The 18,365-nt window shown below is 42.3% G+C and overlaps 1 protein-coding gene across 3 annotated transcripts in view; it reads left to right on the top strand.

Moving 5' to 3' along the window:
* The first annotated feature begins 236 nt into the window (after positions 1-236).
* The window catches only part of PRELID2 (PRELI domain containing 2), a 43,196-nt gene continuing 25,067 nt past the window's right edge, over positions 237-18,365 (top strand). For 2 of the 3 annotated variants that reach the window (XM_063120660.1, XM_063120661.1), the window contains exons 1-3: positions 237-359; positions 14,944-15,001; positions 17,824-17,897. In XM_063120660.1, the coding sequence (XP_062976730.1) occupies positions 285-359; positions 14,944-15,001; positions 17,824-17,897 (207 nt within the window). In that variant the 5' untranslated portion in view covers positions 237-284. Of the gene's footprint in view, positions 360-14,943; positions 15,002-16,404; positions 16,602-17,823; positions 17,898-18,365 lie in introns of those variants that run through there. The other variant, XM_063120662.1, reaches the window with a different exon arrangement.

Genomic DNA, 18,365 nt, shown 5'->3' on the forward strand with positions numbered 1-18,365 from the left:
GAGTCCACCGTTCGTCGCCCTCAACGCCTTTCCGTTCTCCCTGCCAATAAAAGCCAAACTGCTCCCGCGTTTACATTGTGACCTAGGAAAGGGTTTCTCCGCAGGCTGGGCTAGAGAGCCCGCGGTAAAACTACGTAGCTCAAGCGGCGGCTGTTGGGCAGCGAGGGGGAGGCGGGTGCTGGAGCCTGCGCTGGGAGGGGACCGGCCTGCAGGCGAGCGCCGCCGGAGTTCGGGAAGAAGTTCGCCGGAGGGGGCCGCACGGGCGGCTCTGCTCCTCTCCCACCATGGGCGTGACCGTGGAGGCGCACAAGGTTTACAGATACCCCTTTGAGCAGGTGGTGGCCAGCTACCTCCGCAAGGTAAAACGGGGAGCCGCCTGGCCTGAAGCTAACGGGGGCCAGGCCCCAGTTGCCCCGGGCTCCGCCTCTGCCCATGCGTCTTCCAGCGCTCTGCTCGCGTTTTTCCACCCGTCTTTGCAAAGGCACGGAGGAAGAGGGGGGCAAAGCAAGCGTTAGCTGCTTTGCCTTTGAAACAGTGCAGCCCAGGAGCATCTAAGCCCTACTCGGGAGGAGGAGGGGAAGAAATGGCGGCAGCGGAGTCTCTCTGAATCCCCCATTCGTCTGCCTTAACATCCTTTATTTTGTGTGTGCTCCCTGCCCAAAACTTTTTTGTGGGTACGGTTCCGGTTTTGATGAGAAAGCTCCCGTTGTTTTCAACGGAGGCTGCCTTTGTTCTCCAAGTATCTTTCTGACGCCCTCAGCTTTTCTCTTTCGGCTGTTTCTTCTTGCCTCCTTAACTCCTTTTTATTGCTGATCGTCAAGTATGTCATCAGCCCTTGTCCCTCCGTTGCCTTTTGGATTTTTGGGGGTGCGTGGGGAGGGAATGATTTTCCTCCTTCGATCCTCCTTTGAGACTTCTGTGTTCATCTGCTGCGTGTGCACGCGGCTTCCTACCAGATTTCTGTTGTGCATGTGCTCTCTCCAGCACGTTTCCCCCACGCCCGTCCCACGAACAATTTCTGGTGGGTGCAGTTTGTTTCTGGCATGTTCTGCTGGTTGCCTCTTAATAGCCACTGTATCAGATCGTCTGTTACCACAACACCTGTGCCGCCTTTCGTTTTTGTAGATTTTTGTGGCTCTTCCAAGGTGTTTATCTTTGTCATATTGGAACAGTCAGAAACAAAGGTGATGCATCCTGTAAATGGTAACAGTGTAAAGGCTCCCTGGTTGTATAGGTGTTGCATGTGAGGTTCTCCTTTGGCTACTTCATTGTTAAAATCATGTATTTGGAATTGTTTTCATTGTGATTGTGTGCAGAGATAAAACAAAGAGATCTCTGAGTGGAGAACTCATCTGTGGGTAATGTATCTGCAAAGGCACCCTGGGCCCAGGATTCAGTGTTTTCAATTGGGTTTTATAGAGAAATTGCTTGTTCACTGGGCAATTCCACCTATAGAGTTTCTTTTCTTAATAATAGCAATGTTTATATTTCAGAGTCTAAGGAACTCCTTGACTGTATAAGGTCCTTTCTACACCTTGGATTTTTCCTGGGATCATCCCTGTGTGGCCAAACGGATCCCGGTAGCAGGCAGGGATGATTCCTCCATTTTCCTGGGATAACCGAGACCTCGGCTATCCCGGTTTTACCTGTAGTCCTAGTGGGGGGGGGCAGCAGAGGGAAGGAGCTGGACCAGGCTGGGGGGAGTCCACGGACATCAGTGCGGGGGAGTGGGGCCAGGCCTTTCCCCCCCTTGCTTTTTTGCTGGAGCGCAAGTGTGCTCCAGCTCCTGGTGGTTTTTTTTAAATATAAATAAATAATGGCAGGACATTGTGCTTCCATTTAGACGCCATGGGACGATCCTGGAAGCAGGTAAGTCCGGGATCATCCCCCCTGCCTCCCTGAAGGCCCTTAGGTGTAGAAAGGGCCTAACTTAGAGTTCCACAAGTGGACACTTTTCCACTGCCATCAGTTATTTTAGAATACTTTAAAATTTCCTAGTACCTTGGTATAAGAAACTTAAGTGTGAGATGAAGGGCCAGCCCTACCATTATGCTGAGTGAGGCAGTTGCCTTAGACAGTAGATACTGGGAGGTGGTAGCAAGGTGTTGATAGACAGGGCTGTGTGCCCCCCCCCCCCAGCTTGCCAAGTGGCCCCTAAGCTAGCCTGCTGCCTTCAGGTGCAGTGGAGAATGCTGTCTCATCTCTAGTATTGAAGTAAGAATCAGCTGCCAGTACTGTTTATTTATTTATTACATTTATATACCGCCTCACAGCCGAAGCTCTCTGGGTGGTTCACAAAAGTTAAAACAGTAAACATTAAAAACTATACAACATTTAAAAACCACCAGAAACATAAAAACAACATTATAAAAACAACAGTATCCATTTAAAAAACAACAGTTCTGGGGTCCGTTAGAAAACAAACTTAGCGTTGTTAAATGCTGTTAAATGCCCGGGAGAAGAGAAAAGTCTTGGCCTGAAAGATAACAGTGCTGGCGCCAGGTGAGCCTCATCAGGGAGATCATTCCACAGTCAGGGGGCCACCACCGAAAAGGCCCTCTCCCTTGTTGCCATCCTCCGAGCTTCCCTCGGAGTAGGCACTTGGAGGAGGACCTTAGATGTTGAGCGCAGTGTACGGGTAGGTTCATGTCGGGAGAGGCGTTCCATCAGGTATTGCAGTCCCAAGCCATGTAGGGCTTTATCGGTTAAAACCAGCACCTTGAATTGGGCTCAGAAACGTATAGGCAGCCAATGCATGTGAGCCAGAATCGGTGTTATATGCTCAAACCTCCATGTTCCAGCTATCAATCTGGCTGCTGCGTTCTGCATGAGCTGCAGCTTCCGAACCGTCTTCAAAGGCTTCCCCATGTAGAGGGCATTGCAGTAATCTAATTTGGAGGTGACCAGAGTATGGACAACTGAAGCTAGGTTATCCCTGTCCAGATAGGGGCGTAGCTGGGCCACCAACAGGCCTTTAACAAAGTAGCCATGTAAGACTTCAGGCCTACACAGATATATGACCTTACAGAGGCCACACAAATTATTCAAACGTTCAGTTATTTACATGGCATTTCTTCACAGGCATGGAATCCAACTGGTATCTAATTCAGGTCATGTAAGACTGATGTATATCATCCTACTGGATCACCTTAGGCAAGGAAGTAGCTGACCATTCTGAACACATCTAGGGAAGCCCCGCAAAGCATGAATTAATGGTGATCAAGCCTGGAGGTTACAAAAACATAGATGATGGTCCCCAAATCCCGGTGCTCCAGATAAGGTGGCAATCAATAAAAATTATGGAACTGATAAAATGCACGCATGACCTTGAGTGAAATCTGGTGCCACCCTGGAAAAAATATTCATAAAAATGCTAAAAAGAGTTATTTTATCATGTGCAGACCTGGAAATTCTGGGTTGTTTTGCCCAGAGTTAACTCATACTGGCCTTGTTTAGACAATATGCTAAGCCATGGTTAGGCTGATAACCTGTTTGCAGCAAATGATTCATGAGCATGTTTAAACTGTTATGCAGCCACCATGGTTAGGAATGGTTCACACGACATTCTAAGGCCTTAGCTAGACCTACCTTTTGTTCTGGGGGAGAGGAGGGGAGACCTCGTGTTGCAATTAACTCGAGATCTCGCCCCTGTTTACACGTAAGGCGTAATGACCTCAGGAAGAGAGACGTTGCACTCACCATTTTTATTTTTAAAGGGAGAGGAGCGCACGAACGCTTGTGTGCTAAAGGTTGGTGCTTTTTAAAAATTAATTTCATTTTCCCGCTCCCTCCACCCTAACCTTGATGGGCGCAGCGCTCGGCTCCACGTGAGTAATCGCGCGGAGCGGGGTCAAGCCGCGGAAATGGGGCAGATGTTCCGCGGTCTCGTGCTCAGCCTGGAACCGCGGAAAAAGTGAGCCCAAAGGGGAGGGCGAGATCCTGGGGCAAGGGAGGGATGATCTCTCCCTTATCCCGGGATCCCCTGTGTGTCACAGGGATGATCCTGGGGTTCACCCCAGGATATAGCCTGGTCTAGCTAAGGCCTAAGCCATGGTTCACATAACATGCTAAACCATAATGTTTAGTTCAAAATGTTTAACCATTGTGGCTTAGCGTGTCATCTGAACAGGGTCATTTTGTTGTTGGGTTAAGTCTGAGTTGTCTAGAACTGGATTCTGCTTCTAAACCTTGGTTCAAATTAAGCTGCAACCCTACACACACTTACCCAGGAGTAAGTCACACAGAACCCAGCGGGACTTAGTTTTGAGTAAACATGCAAAGGATTGTGTTAAACCCCTTTCTTGGGTTAGCTAAGAACACTGAGGCTAGAGACCAGAGCTGATAACTACCATTTTTTAAAATGTCATATTTCCAAAGTGGAATTCTTGGAGCACACCTATGAGGGAGTAAGGCCTGTTGAAATTAATGCAGAGTGTTTAAAGAAGAATGGCAGTGGAATTGTGGGTAAGCAGTTGATGGTGAGGACTAATAGAAGCTGGCTATATTTTCAGAACCCTGGGTTAAGCGCTATTGTCCATTAACTTCTAATTCCCATGTATTTATACCTGTTCTCCTTTTGTTTGAGTTGAAGTGTATAAGTTGTTTAATTATAGATGTTTATAATATGCTGACTTTATTGCCCTCTAGCTGTGATTTTTTAGAAATGACACTGAAATTTAAAATTAATTACTCTTTCTTTGTCTGTTTTCCGTTCTGCATACTAAGATTTTTCACTTACTATACTAAGGTCAGATTACGTTGCTCAATACCATCTTTTCTCTGTTCAAGGTGTACAAGCTTTTCAAACAACCAGGTACCCTTGATTTTGTGGAGGTCTTATTCCATCTTTGCCTTTACAGGCAGTCTTATATTTGTGTACTATCCTTGTTTCTTTCTAGTTGTTTCTTGATACTATCTCATTTTGAAAATATAAGTATATAGATATTTACTGCTGTTGAGATTTTCCCTCCATGTTACATCTAGCTGTGTCAAGCTATTATCACATTCATCTTTTTATCCAATCTTTTTTCTTAATATCATTCTCCATTTCAACATATGCATTTCCCTTTTTGCTAATGTGCCATCCTGTTAAAAGATCTCAATTATATCCTGCAATTTTGTCTGGTGTAACTTACTTTTAGTTTCATCTACATCTGTCTGCCAGGCATTGTTAAGAACATAAGAAGAGCCCTGCTGAATCAGACCAAAGGCCTATATAGTTCAGCATTCTGTTTACACAGTGGTCAAGCAGCTGTCTATGGGAAGCCTACAAGCAGGACATGAGTGCAATAGCCCCGTCTCAGTTGTGGTCCTCAGGAACTGGTATTCAGAGAAATATTCCCTCCAGTACTGGAGGTATTATATAGCCATCATGACAAGTAGCCTTATCGAAGCCATCCAAATTGGTGGCCATCACTACATCATGTGGTAGTGAATACCATAGTTTATGTGCTACGTGGAGAAATACCTGCTTGATCCTTGTGAGAAAATTGCATTTTCCCAGCACTTAAGATAAAAAGACCTATGGTCTCTCGAAAAAGACAATTCTTCTCAGTTTAGCCCAGTCAGTGCCAGAGAATGGGATGTGTAAGCATGTTGTGAGACAACCGTGAATATTTGCATAGTGCATAAACATCACTGTTGATGAGTGTCAAACCTCACACATATGTGATGCTCCTACAACTGGTTTTAAGGCAGTGTTTAAATGATCTTATAAATAAACACGTTCATTCCTCACAGTCCCAAATAAATGTTGACCTAGGTCTGTCTTGTTTGAGGGCTGTTGCACTTTCCTTCCCCAGCACAAATGTGCTTTTCTTCTGTAGTTGTTTTAAGCAGTCGTTCCCAACCAGATGGTGTAGCCCAGACATTACTGGAATGCAATTCCCATCAACCCCAGGCAGCATGGCTAATGGCTGGGGATGATTAGACTTGTTATCCAACAACAACTGGGGTCCAAAGGTTGGGAACTATTTAAGGGACAAGCAGTCTTTCCTCCTATAGCAAGTCTTTCCATTATGTCTGTACTGTTATCACTCTACTTGAGATAGTATGAAGGCAGCATTAATAACAAACTTGGTTCCATTGCTGAAAAAGAAAAGAAAAAATATATAGAAACCTATAATTGCACAGTTACACTACCACTGTATCATGAATAGGCTCTGAAAAGTGGGGTGGGGAGGAAACTTCATTTTGAGTGAGATATTACTTTTGAATATTTTTGAAAATACCTTTAAAAAACTTTGTTTTTTAAAATCTAACCAACCCCGTTACTATATTTCATGTATGTTCACTTACTAGTTGCACCATGCATTTACTGGAATTTATTTTACAAAGTACACAGTCATTTTCTGCAACATTCGGGAAGTCTGAAATTGTTGAACGGATTTCTTTCTTTCCCCCCCGGGATTTTAAGAGAGAATGCTTCAAATATATATTGCAATATTGTGATATTTTCATTTCCCCGCCTTGTGCTGAAGGATTTTAGTTATCACTACGGATTATATTAACCCATGATGAGTTCTCCCTCCACTCGAGATACAAGACTAAAGAGTTGTCTTCTTGTGTTTTAATTTAAGCCTTCTCTTGGCAACCGTGATGTAGTGTGCTCACTTTAACATTATATTTCAGTTTTCATAGTATTCTCTCTTAATGTCCTTAGTGGAGACCCTGGTTGAACAGTGAATTTATTGCTGGTTCCTCGTGACATTTATTTTTATTTTGGCTGAGGGCTGTATGTTGTAAATAAATACATTTTTTAGAAAGAGAAGCGCATAAAAAGATAACTGCAGCCCTTTTCAGGTGTTCATTCTTCCATGTTGAATGAATGGGTGAGGAGTGTTCTAGCCCCATCCATTGTTACAGCCATCACCTTGTACGTGTGGAAGGAAATGGTTTGAAGAGGAGAGCCTCTCAAAACACTGGGGGCTCTCCATGTGATTAAGAACCATGTGATTTTCCAAGGTTCTTCATCGTGTGGAGACCCTCCATGGGTACAGGAGGCTGTCCTCTTCAGTCACCCTCCATGAGTAGAGGGCCACGAACAGTGACAAGCAGGGCTCGAGTGCCTCCTCCCTTCATATGCTTAGCCTATTTGGGTTTAGCACACCTGAATAGGGCTAATTTTAATTGATACTTACATACTGTGTTGACACTAACTCAAAGTCATACATCCTTTTCAATAGAAGACAAAGCCAAGACAATCACCAGCATAACTCATAATATGTCAGGATTGAGAAAAAGAACACTTATTAGCTCTTCACACCAAGCAGTGTTTTCAACTCTTAACCCACCCCCCCACCCCACCGCAAAGTGAAGTGAATCATGAAACACTACTAATTGTGATTTATCAAAGAAATTGCCCTGACTTCTGGTGATGAAGAATCATAGAATAATAGAACAGTAGAGTTGGAAGGGGCCTACAAGGCCATCGAGTCCAATGCTCTGCTCATTGCAGGAATCCACCTTAAAGCATACCTGACAGATGGCTGTCCAGATGTCTCTTGAAGGCCTCTAGGGTGGGAGAGCCCATGACCTCCCTAGGTAATTGATTCCATTGTTGTACTGCTCTTACAGTCAGGAAAGTTTTTCCTGATGTCCAGCCAGAATCTGGCTTCCTGTAACATGAGCCCAGAGATCCTGGCTCTCCTCTGTGTGACAACCTTTCAAGTATTTGAAGAGTGCTATCATGCCTCCCCTCAATCTTTTCTTCTCCAAGCTAAACATGCCCAGTTCTTTCAGTCTCTCCTCATAGGGCTTTGTTTCCAGACCCCTGACCATCCTTGTTGCCCTCCTCTGAACACTCTCCAGCTTGTCTGCATTCTTCTTGAATGGACACAATACTAAAGATGAGACCTAACCAGTGCCTAATAGAGGGGAACCAGTACCTCGCGTGATTTGAAAGCTATACTTCCACAATATCTGACATATGCTCATTATATACCATAATCCTTTCTACAAACAACTACTTGGGCCATAGCTAGATGGGGCAAAATCCCGGGGCGATCCCCGGGATTGTCCCTGTGCGTTCACATGACGCACAGGGGATCCCGGATCAGGGAGGGATGATCCCTCCCTTGCCCTGGGATCTCGACCTACCCTGGTTTTTCCGTGGTCTTGGGCTGAGCCCAAGATGGCCGGGCGCTGTGGTTTGTCCCGGCTCCTTGCGGTCCCTCATGAGGAGCTGGGACCCGCGCATGGGGCGCAGAGCTCCTCAGGAGCACTGCGCCCATTGGAGGTAGGGTGGGGGGAGCGGGGAATATACACACACACACACACCTTTTGTGCACGAGCACTCATGCCCATCTTCTCTTTTAAGTAAAAAATGGCAGGCATGATGCCTCTCTTTCTGAGGCCATCACGCATCGCGTGTAAATGGGGGATTTCGTGATAAAAACATCGCAGGATCTTCACCCCTCCATCGCGCAATAACAGGTAGGTCTAGTTAAGGCCTTAGTCTGGCCAGAAACTGATACCATTTTATATGGAGTGATAGTTTAAGAAGTCATTTGCCACCACCTATTATGACAGATTATGCTGGAGATTATGCTGGAAGAAGCTACAGGGAAGCAGCTCCCATGACACTACAACAAACAAGTGAATTTGGTCTTATCCTGGGTCCACATAAAGCATTTCCATTTTATTTTGGATATCTGAAGAAAGGAGAGGTGTACTGTATACCTTATACACAAAGTTTATGATACAGTGCAGAATGTGATTGATATATGAGATTATTGTGATTGGCTGCTAATTTGTAGCAGATTATAAGACTTTCTAGTTTATACCAGAAATAAGTAATCATTTAAAAAAACTTTGTTAGACTGGCTGAGCAAAAGCTCTATAGAATTTGCTAGCAATGGTATGAATAAGTCTAGCCATAGCCACAGTGCATGTTTTCCTCATTTTCTGTTGCTCATTCATGTGTACACTGGCACACACATACGCACACACCTTGTTTTGTTCTCACATATATATCTATAGTTGACCACAAGATGGCATTAAATCATTTTGAAGGTGGTGGTCTGCTTAAAGAAGTTTGTGGTTTTGAAAAATGTTAACAGTGCTCTCTAGTAATAAAGCAGAGAACTTTTCGCTAAGCTCACTTATCTGTATTTTTCACTTATAGAAAGCAAATACTTAACAAGCAGTGAAGTACACCACCACTCCACATGCCTCTTAAGCTTTCTTCCCCCTTTTAATCTCCCTTTCTTTATAATATAGCTAACTGCTACCTCCAGCTATTATGTTGTAGAAGCAGTGGTTGACCACGGCTCTTCATTGCTCTTCTCTTTTTCTTGTAAGCGTTGGCAGTTCATATCTATCTACAGTGCACGGATACCATTAAGATGTTTGCCTCCCTAAAAGTAGTTGAGATGGCTGCTAGATGTGACTAATCTTATCTGAACTAGGGAAGAGTGAGAATTTTGTTTCAGTTCAGTTTCAATAAGAATTTACCAAAATGTGCAAATTTCTTTGTATTCAGGAAGGAAAGAATTTGGGACTTAACAAATTCTGAAACCAAAGCCCTATTTGGGCATCCAGAATCTGTGTAGAACCCAAACTGCATGAGCACTCTAGCCTCACCCCCTCCTCATGTGTTCCCATTATCCTGTATTTGTGTAGGGTGTATTATCTGTATCTGTGGAGGTGCTCCATGTGATTGAGAACATTGGAAAATCAGAGATCTTAAGTCATGTGGAGCACTTCCATGGATACAGAAGGTGCTCCTCTTCAGAATGTCACCTTACATGAGTACAAGGTGATGGAAACATGTGAGGCAGAGGACTGGGCTAGAGGGAGGAGGAGGAGGCAGGGCTAGAGCTCTCCTTTCTCATGAACTATTGAGTAGGGCTCCAAACAGAGAGATTTATCCATCCAGGCTCTTAGAGGTCTAGGCTTGAATTCTTAAGTATTTCTCTCTCTCAGCAATATAGCAGGCAGGTACGACATGGTCTCTCGGTGCTGGGAATAGTTGTGCCTATTGAATTTGCCCGATGTGGATGGGTGAGAACTTTGTTTCAGTTCTGTTTTGATGAGAATATACTCAAATCCCCAAATTTCTTCATATTTGGGAAGGAAAGAACTTGTGGGAGAAAGTGAAACTGACAGATCCACTTGTCCCTAAAACCTGTGCTGTTGTAAATGGCATATTCCTGATCTACTGGGATGCAAATGCGGAAAGGCTTGGCTTTGACAATGACTCTGCATGTGCCTGCGTGGAGTGGTTTGGAGAAGAAGGCTAGGGAATGTGGCCTCTGTTGTGCTTCATCTGATTCAGATCAGAAAATTTCCTGTGAGCTCTGTGACATGTTTTATACACAGCCTGTCTGATTCTCCAGTGGTCTGTGCAGCTGCCTGCGGGGATTTGCAGCATGAAAGCACAGTTCTTTTGGGGAAGGGCCTGTCCAATGCGGCAAAACCTGGGGCAAAACTCTCCTAATACATTTTGGAAGAACTGTTAGCCAGCTGCAGGGTGGATTTGATTTAAATCAATTTGATTTAAATCATGATTTAAATCATAATTTAAATCACTACTCAGAAAGTCTTGATTTAATCATGTGAAACCCCCCCCCCAAAAAAGTGCACTCTTCCTCGCTATATTTTACACAACTCAGAGTTACCAAAGACTCATTCTTGCTGGTACAATCTTAATATTTACAACCAGATGAAGGTTTCATTTTTAAAATAGCAACTTTTCAGTTAGTTTTACAGCTATATCAAAAAATACTGATTTGGTTATACTATTAGAAACACATCATAGATAGATAATTATGAAATTATTGTGAGGTGAACTATCTCCAGTTTAATAGGTTAATCATTCATAGTTGGACAACTTTTCTGCTGTACTTTATTGGAAAGAGAAAAATAATCTTACAGAAACCTCTGGAAGATCATGACATTGTGAATGGATTAATAGAATTCATTTACCAAAAAGTTTAAACAGCCTCATGCTACATAATTAAAAACTAATCCTTATTTCATGATGAATAACCTTTGGACTATAATATATCTTAAATAGAAAACTATCTTTAGGTAGATTTTTCCTCAAAAAGCATTTTATTAAAAAATCCAATTTAAATAAAAAAATCCGATTTAAATAAAAAAAAATCTGATTTAAAATTTTAAAAATCATTTTTTTTTAAAAAAAAACCCATTGATTTTTATCCACTGTGGCTAGCTGTACGTTTTCAAAGCTGTGGTGGAATTTTTTCCACTTTCCTTAAATATTATTATAGTAGTCTTTGATGATCTTTTAACAAAATGCATAGGGAGCTCCCCATATCTGTCACAGAAGAAAATACAAATAATTCCTGCTGTTCTGCTGCAAAACAAAGTGCCTGGCAGGACACAAAACTATGTAGGGGGAGGGATCCACCACATGCCCACCAGTGGCCGGTTAAAACACATATAATTTGTGTTAGAGCAAACATAGTTTTATGGCTGATAGCAGTCAAAGAAGGTGCTCCAACTTGTGCCATTCTAAACCTCCTTAACAAAAGGGCAGTCAATAAGTATAAGAATAATTGTACATTTTCATAGCAGCAAAAGCAGGAAGAGCCATAGCTCAGTGGTAGACCACATGTGTTGCGTATGGAATGGCCGAGGTACAAACACTGGCATCTCCAGTTTAAAAAGGGTCAGGCAGCAAGTGATGGGAGCATACTTTTCACTGCCCGAGATCTTGGGTACTCTGACTGGGAGCAGGTCTCCAAGGACCAACCTAATACTGGTGACAAATAGTCTTGGTATAAGGCTGCTTCATGTGTTCTATTCTATCTATCTATCTATCTATCTATCTATCTATCTATCTATCTTTGAGGGAATAAGCTGTAATAGTCTAAAAGCAGGAGTAGAATGTTGAGAAAAGCACAAAGAAAATTTCAAGGAGTACAGAAAGCCCTGCAGCAAAACCAAAGCATGCCAAAATCACCCCCACAAAGGTGATAAAATGGCCTATGGGGTACTTTAAGGCAAACAATGGATTGGATACTAAGGTTGCCGTCTAAAAATGGAATGGACTCTCCTATTTGGAGAAGGGCTTCTGACACTGCCAGCAGAAGGGGAAGGAGTAATATTCACTGATTTTCCATGCAGGCCCCAGCACCAGTCCCTCTGTTCTCTGTGTGTATGTGTCGGGGGGAGGTGTTCCCAAACATTTGGAGCAAACGTTGGGGCATAAGGAGCTGCAAAGGGAAGGCAATTGGCAAAAATATCCTCCCTATCCTGTGAGTGGAGTTCTGCTCAGAGATTCTCAGGATCCAAGCCAATGTTTTATATTTCTATCTCTTACCTTCTGTCAGGATCACATGTGGTAGGGTAGTGGGGCTGATCTACTTTCTCTGTAGCTCCACTTAATTCTGGCTTATATTACTTTTTCTCCAAGGTTCTCTTTCCATTTGGATGGGGTTTCCTACGTGCTTCAAAAGATAGTCAAATTGTCTTGCAAATTCCCATCAAAATTCCTACAAAATTCCCTGAAATTATTACAGAGGTTTTGCCTCATATACTGCAGCTTTGAAATTCTCCTGGAAACCCTGCCATTTTCTTAAGAGCCACTTCCTGCATTTTCACAAAAAAGCCAAACTGGGAGCATACTTTATGCATCCCACGGAGAGTTACTCCTACTAACCAGGCAATGGGCCTTGCTAGACGATGGAGTAGCCTGGTGCGAGCCCTGAGCTGGCCCCTGTGCGTCCAGATGATGCACAGGGGATCCCAGGCTCAGGCAGGGGTAACCTTCCCTTGGCCCGGGATAACCAGCACCGGTTGTGGCCCGGTATTTCCCATGGTCTCGGGTTGAGCCCGAGACTGCAGGTGTGTAGCCCATTCCACCGCTTTTCCCGGCTCCTGCAATTACTCGCGAGTAGCTGAGAAAAGTGGTGTGCAGCGCTCCACAGGAGCACTGTGGCCATCAAGGCTGGGGGGGGGGGGGAGATAGGGGGAAAACCGGAGCCAGGGGGATGAGGGGAATCAGAGATCGCTGGGGATTGGAGATCTGGGGGGATCGGAGATCGGGGGCAGGCGCTTTGCAGCCGGGGGGGGGAAATCAGGGGTGGGGGTCAGGGAACCCTTTATTTTATTTTTTTTTAAAAAAACCCTACCTTTATTGTTGGTGCACATGGCCCCTTTAAGGAAGAAACAAAATGGCTGACGCAACGGGGCTTTCCTTTACCCAGTCTTGTCGATTTGTGGATAGGAGTAACAGCCCGCGCTACTTGTAGCGTGGGCTGGCCCCTCCATATGCCTGGATTTTAAGGTAGGTCTAGCAAGGCCCAATGTATTTCATCTTTCGTTGTCAGTTTTCTGTAATTTGAGGATATAACAGGTTAAGGAAAGCTTGTCTGGTTTTATGGAGACGGATGAGGAATCTATAGTATTGTTAATAGTTAAATCTTCCACCTACCCACATGCTTTTAACTCATTCCCCTTATACTAGACTGTGTACAAAATTGAGTCTATTCGTGGTTAAATACTTGGGTAATAGAGGCTGCTATTTAGTGGAAGATTTATGCAAATGGCTTTTTTGTTTCACACGAATGGGTCTTATAGACTGTAAGTTTCATTGATAATGTAATTACACTATTACTTGCCATTTGAAAGCAGCAAGCTGCATGAAAGCATCCAATTTAACTGCTGTATAGGAATGTTTTAACACTTATACATCACTTAATAAAACTTTTCTGCAATAAACATTGAAATGCATATATTACTATTTTGTTCTGGATTTTACTGGGCTTTTTTAAATGACATTCATGATTACTTATATATTTGGATGTATCATCATTGTACGACTCATGTACTAGTACTAGCTTAGATTTAATTTGTTCTCCATTCTTTGTTCCTTCTTGTTGTTCCTCATTACTTTTTGATGTACTGATGTGAATTTTCATTCGAGTCTATGCTTATACATTTGTGCACTAATTTAGTGTAGTGAGGTATCACTTGATTTATGTTTTAAAATACATTCATATGAATAGGCACAATCTCAAATTAGTTTTTGAGATCACAAAGTGATTGACATAAAGAAGAATACTACAATGGAGAAATCAAATTGAGAGGGAATTAATAAACCCCTGTAGAATCTTCCTATGCCCAGAAATGTGAAATAATGGCTATGGGAGAAAAATCACTTGTTTTAAGAAAAAACATCCGGTATTATGCACCGTTGTTCGCCATTTTGTCTTCCAGGGCCCTCAACAAGTTGTACACTAGGGGCCAAACCTTATGTCAGTAGTCATTTATTAGCTTTTCAATTTCCAGGAAATATACTAAACTATCACTTTTATAAGTTAAGCTTTGCAAATAAGCAGTGTCACGAATACTGTCCTGGTTACTATTTACACATGAGGAACAGGACTTATAACTTTTCAAGCAACGTGTTTGCATATTTCTTTATAGTAATGGAAAATACAAGTTGACTGTGTTAAGCAAACAAATAAATGATTAAAAAATTCCCTCCCAAACTTCACTATTGCACAATGATATTCATAGGCACAACTAGGAGAAAGATATAATTTATTCCAAGAAAATGCAACAGTAAGATTTAGATGGCTTAATGGTGAGATTCAGATGTAATAGGAAGCCATGGTTTTCCATGACATGAATGACCTGAAGTGAACTTCAGTCCTCTGCTCTTCGTTATTGTTGTTGTTGTTGTTTACATTTCTATACCGCCCCATAGCTGAAGCTCTCTGGGCAATTTACATAAGATTAAAACAATTAAAAACAATTTACAAAATTTAAAACCACAAAAACGTGCAACAAACACAGAGATATACATCTGAAAACAGCTATAAACAACTTTATAAACAACTTCTGTTTAGTAGATGGCAATGCCATAGGATCTGGGCTAGAGGGAGGAGGATTCTGCCCTAAGTAAGTGTTCAGAATTTTCTTCCACCTGTATAATAATCTGTGTTATGTACTCTTTGCATTTCCCTCTAGTATCCAAGTCCCATGGAGAAACATGTTAAGGCTGTAAAAACAGTAGAGGAAAAAACAGGTAAGCTGGACATTTCCCCCTTTATTTGCAATACTCAACCAAGTTTTCACATGTTTACATGTGCTTTTGAAATGCTATTCAGAATTACTTTGCTTAACCTCCTGGTTATCGTACATCCATCCACTTGTAGAATGCACATAAGCATTTTGATGGCCAGTGATTAAGGTTTCGCTTTTGACTTCAACTAGTCTTAAAATGGTATGAAGGTGTGCAACATAGGTTATTGTGAGGCAAGGATCTTGGGTGAAAGCTCTGCCACATCTCTTACTACACAGTCCTTCAGCCCTTATTGCTGCCTGCCTGCCTGGGGCATAGGTATACCAGTTGCCCTATATTGCCTCTCCATCCCTTTTAATTCAGGAGAGTTCAACCTCTTTCAACGTGGGCCAAATTCAAATTTGAAGAAGGCCTCGGGGGCTGCATTCCAGGGATGGGCTGAGCTGATGGCGAAAGGGGTGGGACAAAGGCAAACGGGGTGGGGCCAAAATGCCAGCAACTTTTAGTTGAAAAGTCTTACTGTCGTAACTAAGCCTTAGAAGCGGCATTTCAACATTTTAGAATAGAAAAAAAAAACACATATGTGGAATCCAGGAAACCACCAAATAGTCTGGGGAAAAGAGGGGTATGACCATCTGGGAAACCCTGGAGCACTAAAATTACACCCTAGGCCTGATGTTCAACAAATAATAATAATAATAATAACAACAACAACAACAACCTGCCTCTCCCTCTAGATCGAGGTGGGGAACAATATAGAATGCAAAAATATTTTAAAATGCATAAAACTGATTAAAACATATAAAACGAATAAATTATTAAAACAACAGCCAGACATCTTCAAATTCGACTGGGGTGGCCTGCCGGAAGAGATTCTGTTTTAACTCATTTCTGAGCAGACAGCAGATGCTCTGTACGCACTGCCAGCCCACCTTGAGCACTGGCAGAGGGGAAGTGCAACAGGTATATTTTTTCTATTAGTTTTTGACATCAACTGGTAACAATTCACATGGTACCTACTAGTAACAGTGGAATGTTTGATACCTGGCAGCTGCCATTAAAATGGGACCAGCTTGTTACCAGTAGGTATGATTCTGTTCAGATATGCATAAATATTCTATTATATTCTTTATGGTAGACTTAGCTTCTGCATACTTCTGTAAGCAAAACTTCTGAAAATTCCGCTAGAGTTGAAATATCAATAGGATTTAGGGAAAGCTGAAGAATTCCTATTGCCAAATTTCTAAAGTAGAGTATCACCTTACTAAAAAGTTGCATTCAGAATAAATTAATATTCACCTCAGTCCACAGTTCTTGAGATTCAAACTCTGGGGTTCAGAGCAGCCCAGAAATAACAATTTGTGAACTGTGCTGAAGTTTTATATTCTTTCTTTCCATTGCCCACAAACCTTGACTGGCTTTTGAAGACAAATTGCCCAGTTACCCTCCTTAGGTGAGTTACTGCTGAAAGTTACCATGGCTGCTGTTTCTCCTCCCTGGGCATCTGCGAGAGTCCTTTCCCTGAGAGCCAATCTCTTATCAGCTGGGTCTTTCAGACTGGAATGGCAAAAGAACAGTAGGAATACCCTGGGCAGAGGAAAAGGTAACATGTAGTAGTGCCCCTCCAATGCAAATATATATAAGGAGATCTCACCTGTGAGGAAATTCAGCTGAGGTGGACAGGGTTCCCACCTCTCACTTTTTTCTCCTGCATTTTAGTCTTTATAGAGGCCCAGGAGTGGTGGTGGAGAGTTTGCAAGAACCAAGTTATTTTTTCAGCCGTACAAATTGTGTTCTTTCCATTGCATATTATTATATACGACAGTTTTATCCATCTTTTCCTCTTGGGAAATACCCATTTATGAACCCTTGTAAATGTGTCACATTGGGAAAGCCAAATGTACTGCCGGTGTGGTTATTTAAAATCTACTGCAAAATGCTGCCTCCCAGCAAAAAAATCCAGATAAACTTTATGTGGAAAAGATTTGTCTCTTCCTAAGGACTCTTTTTCCAGTGGGCTATTTGACCACTTGGAACATCAATTAACATTATCCCAAGGCTTCTGAACTTGATGGGGATCATTGCATATTAAAATGCAAAAGGAATTTGGAAGCCAGACGCAGTCTTATTGTAGATCAATAACTATAATTTGTTAAGGTTTATGGTGTGCGTGCGTGTGTGTGCGTATGTTTGAAGTGAGCTTTGCTTGTATCACTGGCCCAACTCAGTACAAAAATAAATTTTAATTGTCCAAAAGAATTGCTTTAGGCCTCAAACATTGACAACGGTGCATGGTGGAGAAGTATTTTGTGCTCTTAGGATATACTGCAGAGTGCAGAGTGAGCAAAATGAGCCTTTTTTATCTGAAGTGCTGACCCAGGAAGATATTTGAAGCTTGTAGCTAACAACTTGAGTGCCTCAGAAATTAACTCCCCAACTGCTGTATGCTAAATCTTACAGTGGTTTCAGTATAGTCCCAGCAAGCTCTGTAAAGGCTTCATTCAGCATTGTGTATTATGCTTTGCCTCTCCAGCAAAGATGCCAATAAAATGTTGATCCAAACCATCTGTTCCCAGGCTGGTTGGGTGTTTTGGTGTGTTGAGGTGGGCAAAGATACTTCCCTTTTTGGGCTAAGCATCCTTTAAACTTTTTCATCATGGTCCATCTGGCAAATGGGCTGGAATATTTTGGCTGCTAAAACGGAAAGGGAAACTTAAATCGTTCCTCTGCATGCAGGCTTCCCAGCCTTCCTGCTTATACCTGCAGTACAATTGTTTGACTTTGTTTTGTTGTTATGAAAACTTGCTTTGTTCTTCTGTGCTCAGATTTGTCTACAGGAATCATATACCGGAAAAGGATTGCAACATGCCAGAATGTAATTCCACAGATTTTAAGGAAGGTAATTAATTTCAGTCAGTAATGAAACTTGCTGGGTTTTAAGGATATAGAGAAACTACCCAAGTTTGAGCTTGCACAGGAAAACTGTTCACTGGGCTTGTGAACTAAGAATTTTAACTATCTTGTGTGGTCCAAATGATTGCATAATAGCACAGCAAATTTCTAAAATAAGGCTTAACCCTCAACATAAAAGCTTGAAGAGGAAATTGTAGCAACATCCTTATAGTCTAAAGAATCTTGTTCTAGAATCATGGCAAGATGATGACTTCTTCCCTTTAAACTTCTTGTGTCCTAAAGTTTGAGATTAACAACCTTTCAGATTTATGTTTTGCTTTGCATCATGTTCTATTTTGTGAACCGATGACTTTTAATCTTGATCCTATATCCTGAAATGTAAATAATTTCTTTCTGTCACATTTCTGTTTGCCTTTTCCATGCCTCATCCAGATGGGAAAACATAAAATTTCCA

Source organism: Elgaria multicarinata, chromosome 3 (assembly GCF_023053635.1).
Source record: "Elgaria multicarinata webbii isolate HBS135686 ecotype San Diego chromosome 3, rElgMul1.1.pri, whole genome shotgun sequence".
NCBI lineage: Eukaryota > Metazoa > Chordata > Lepidosauria > Squamata > Anguidae > Elgaria > Elgaria multicarinata.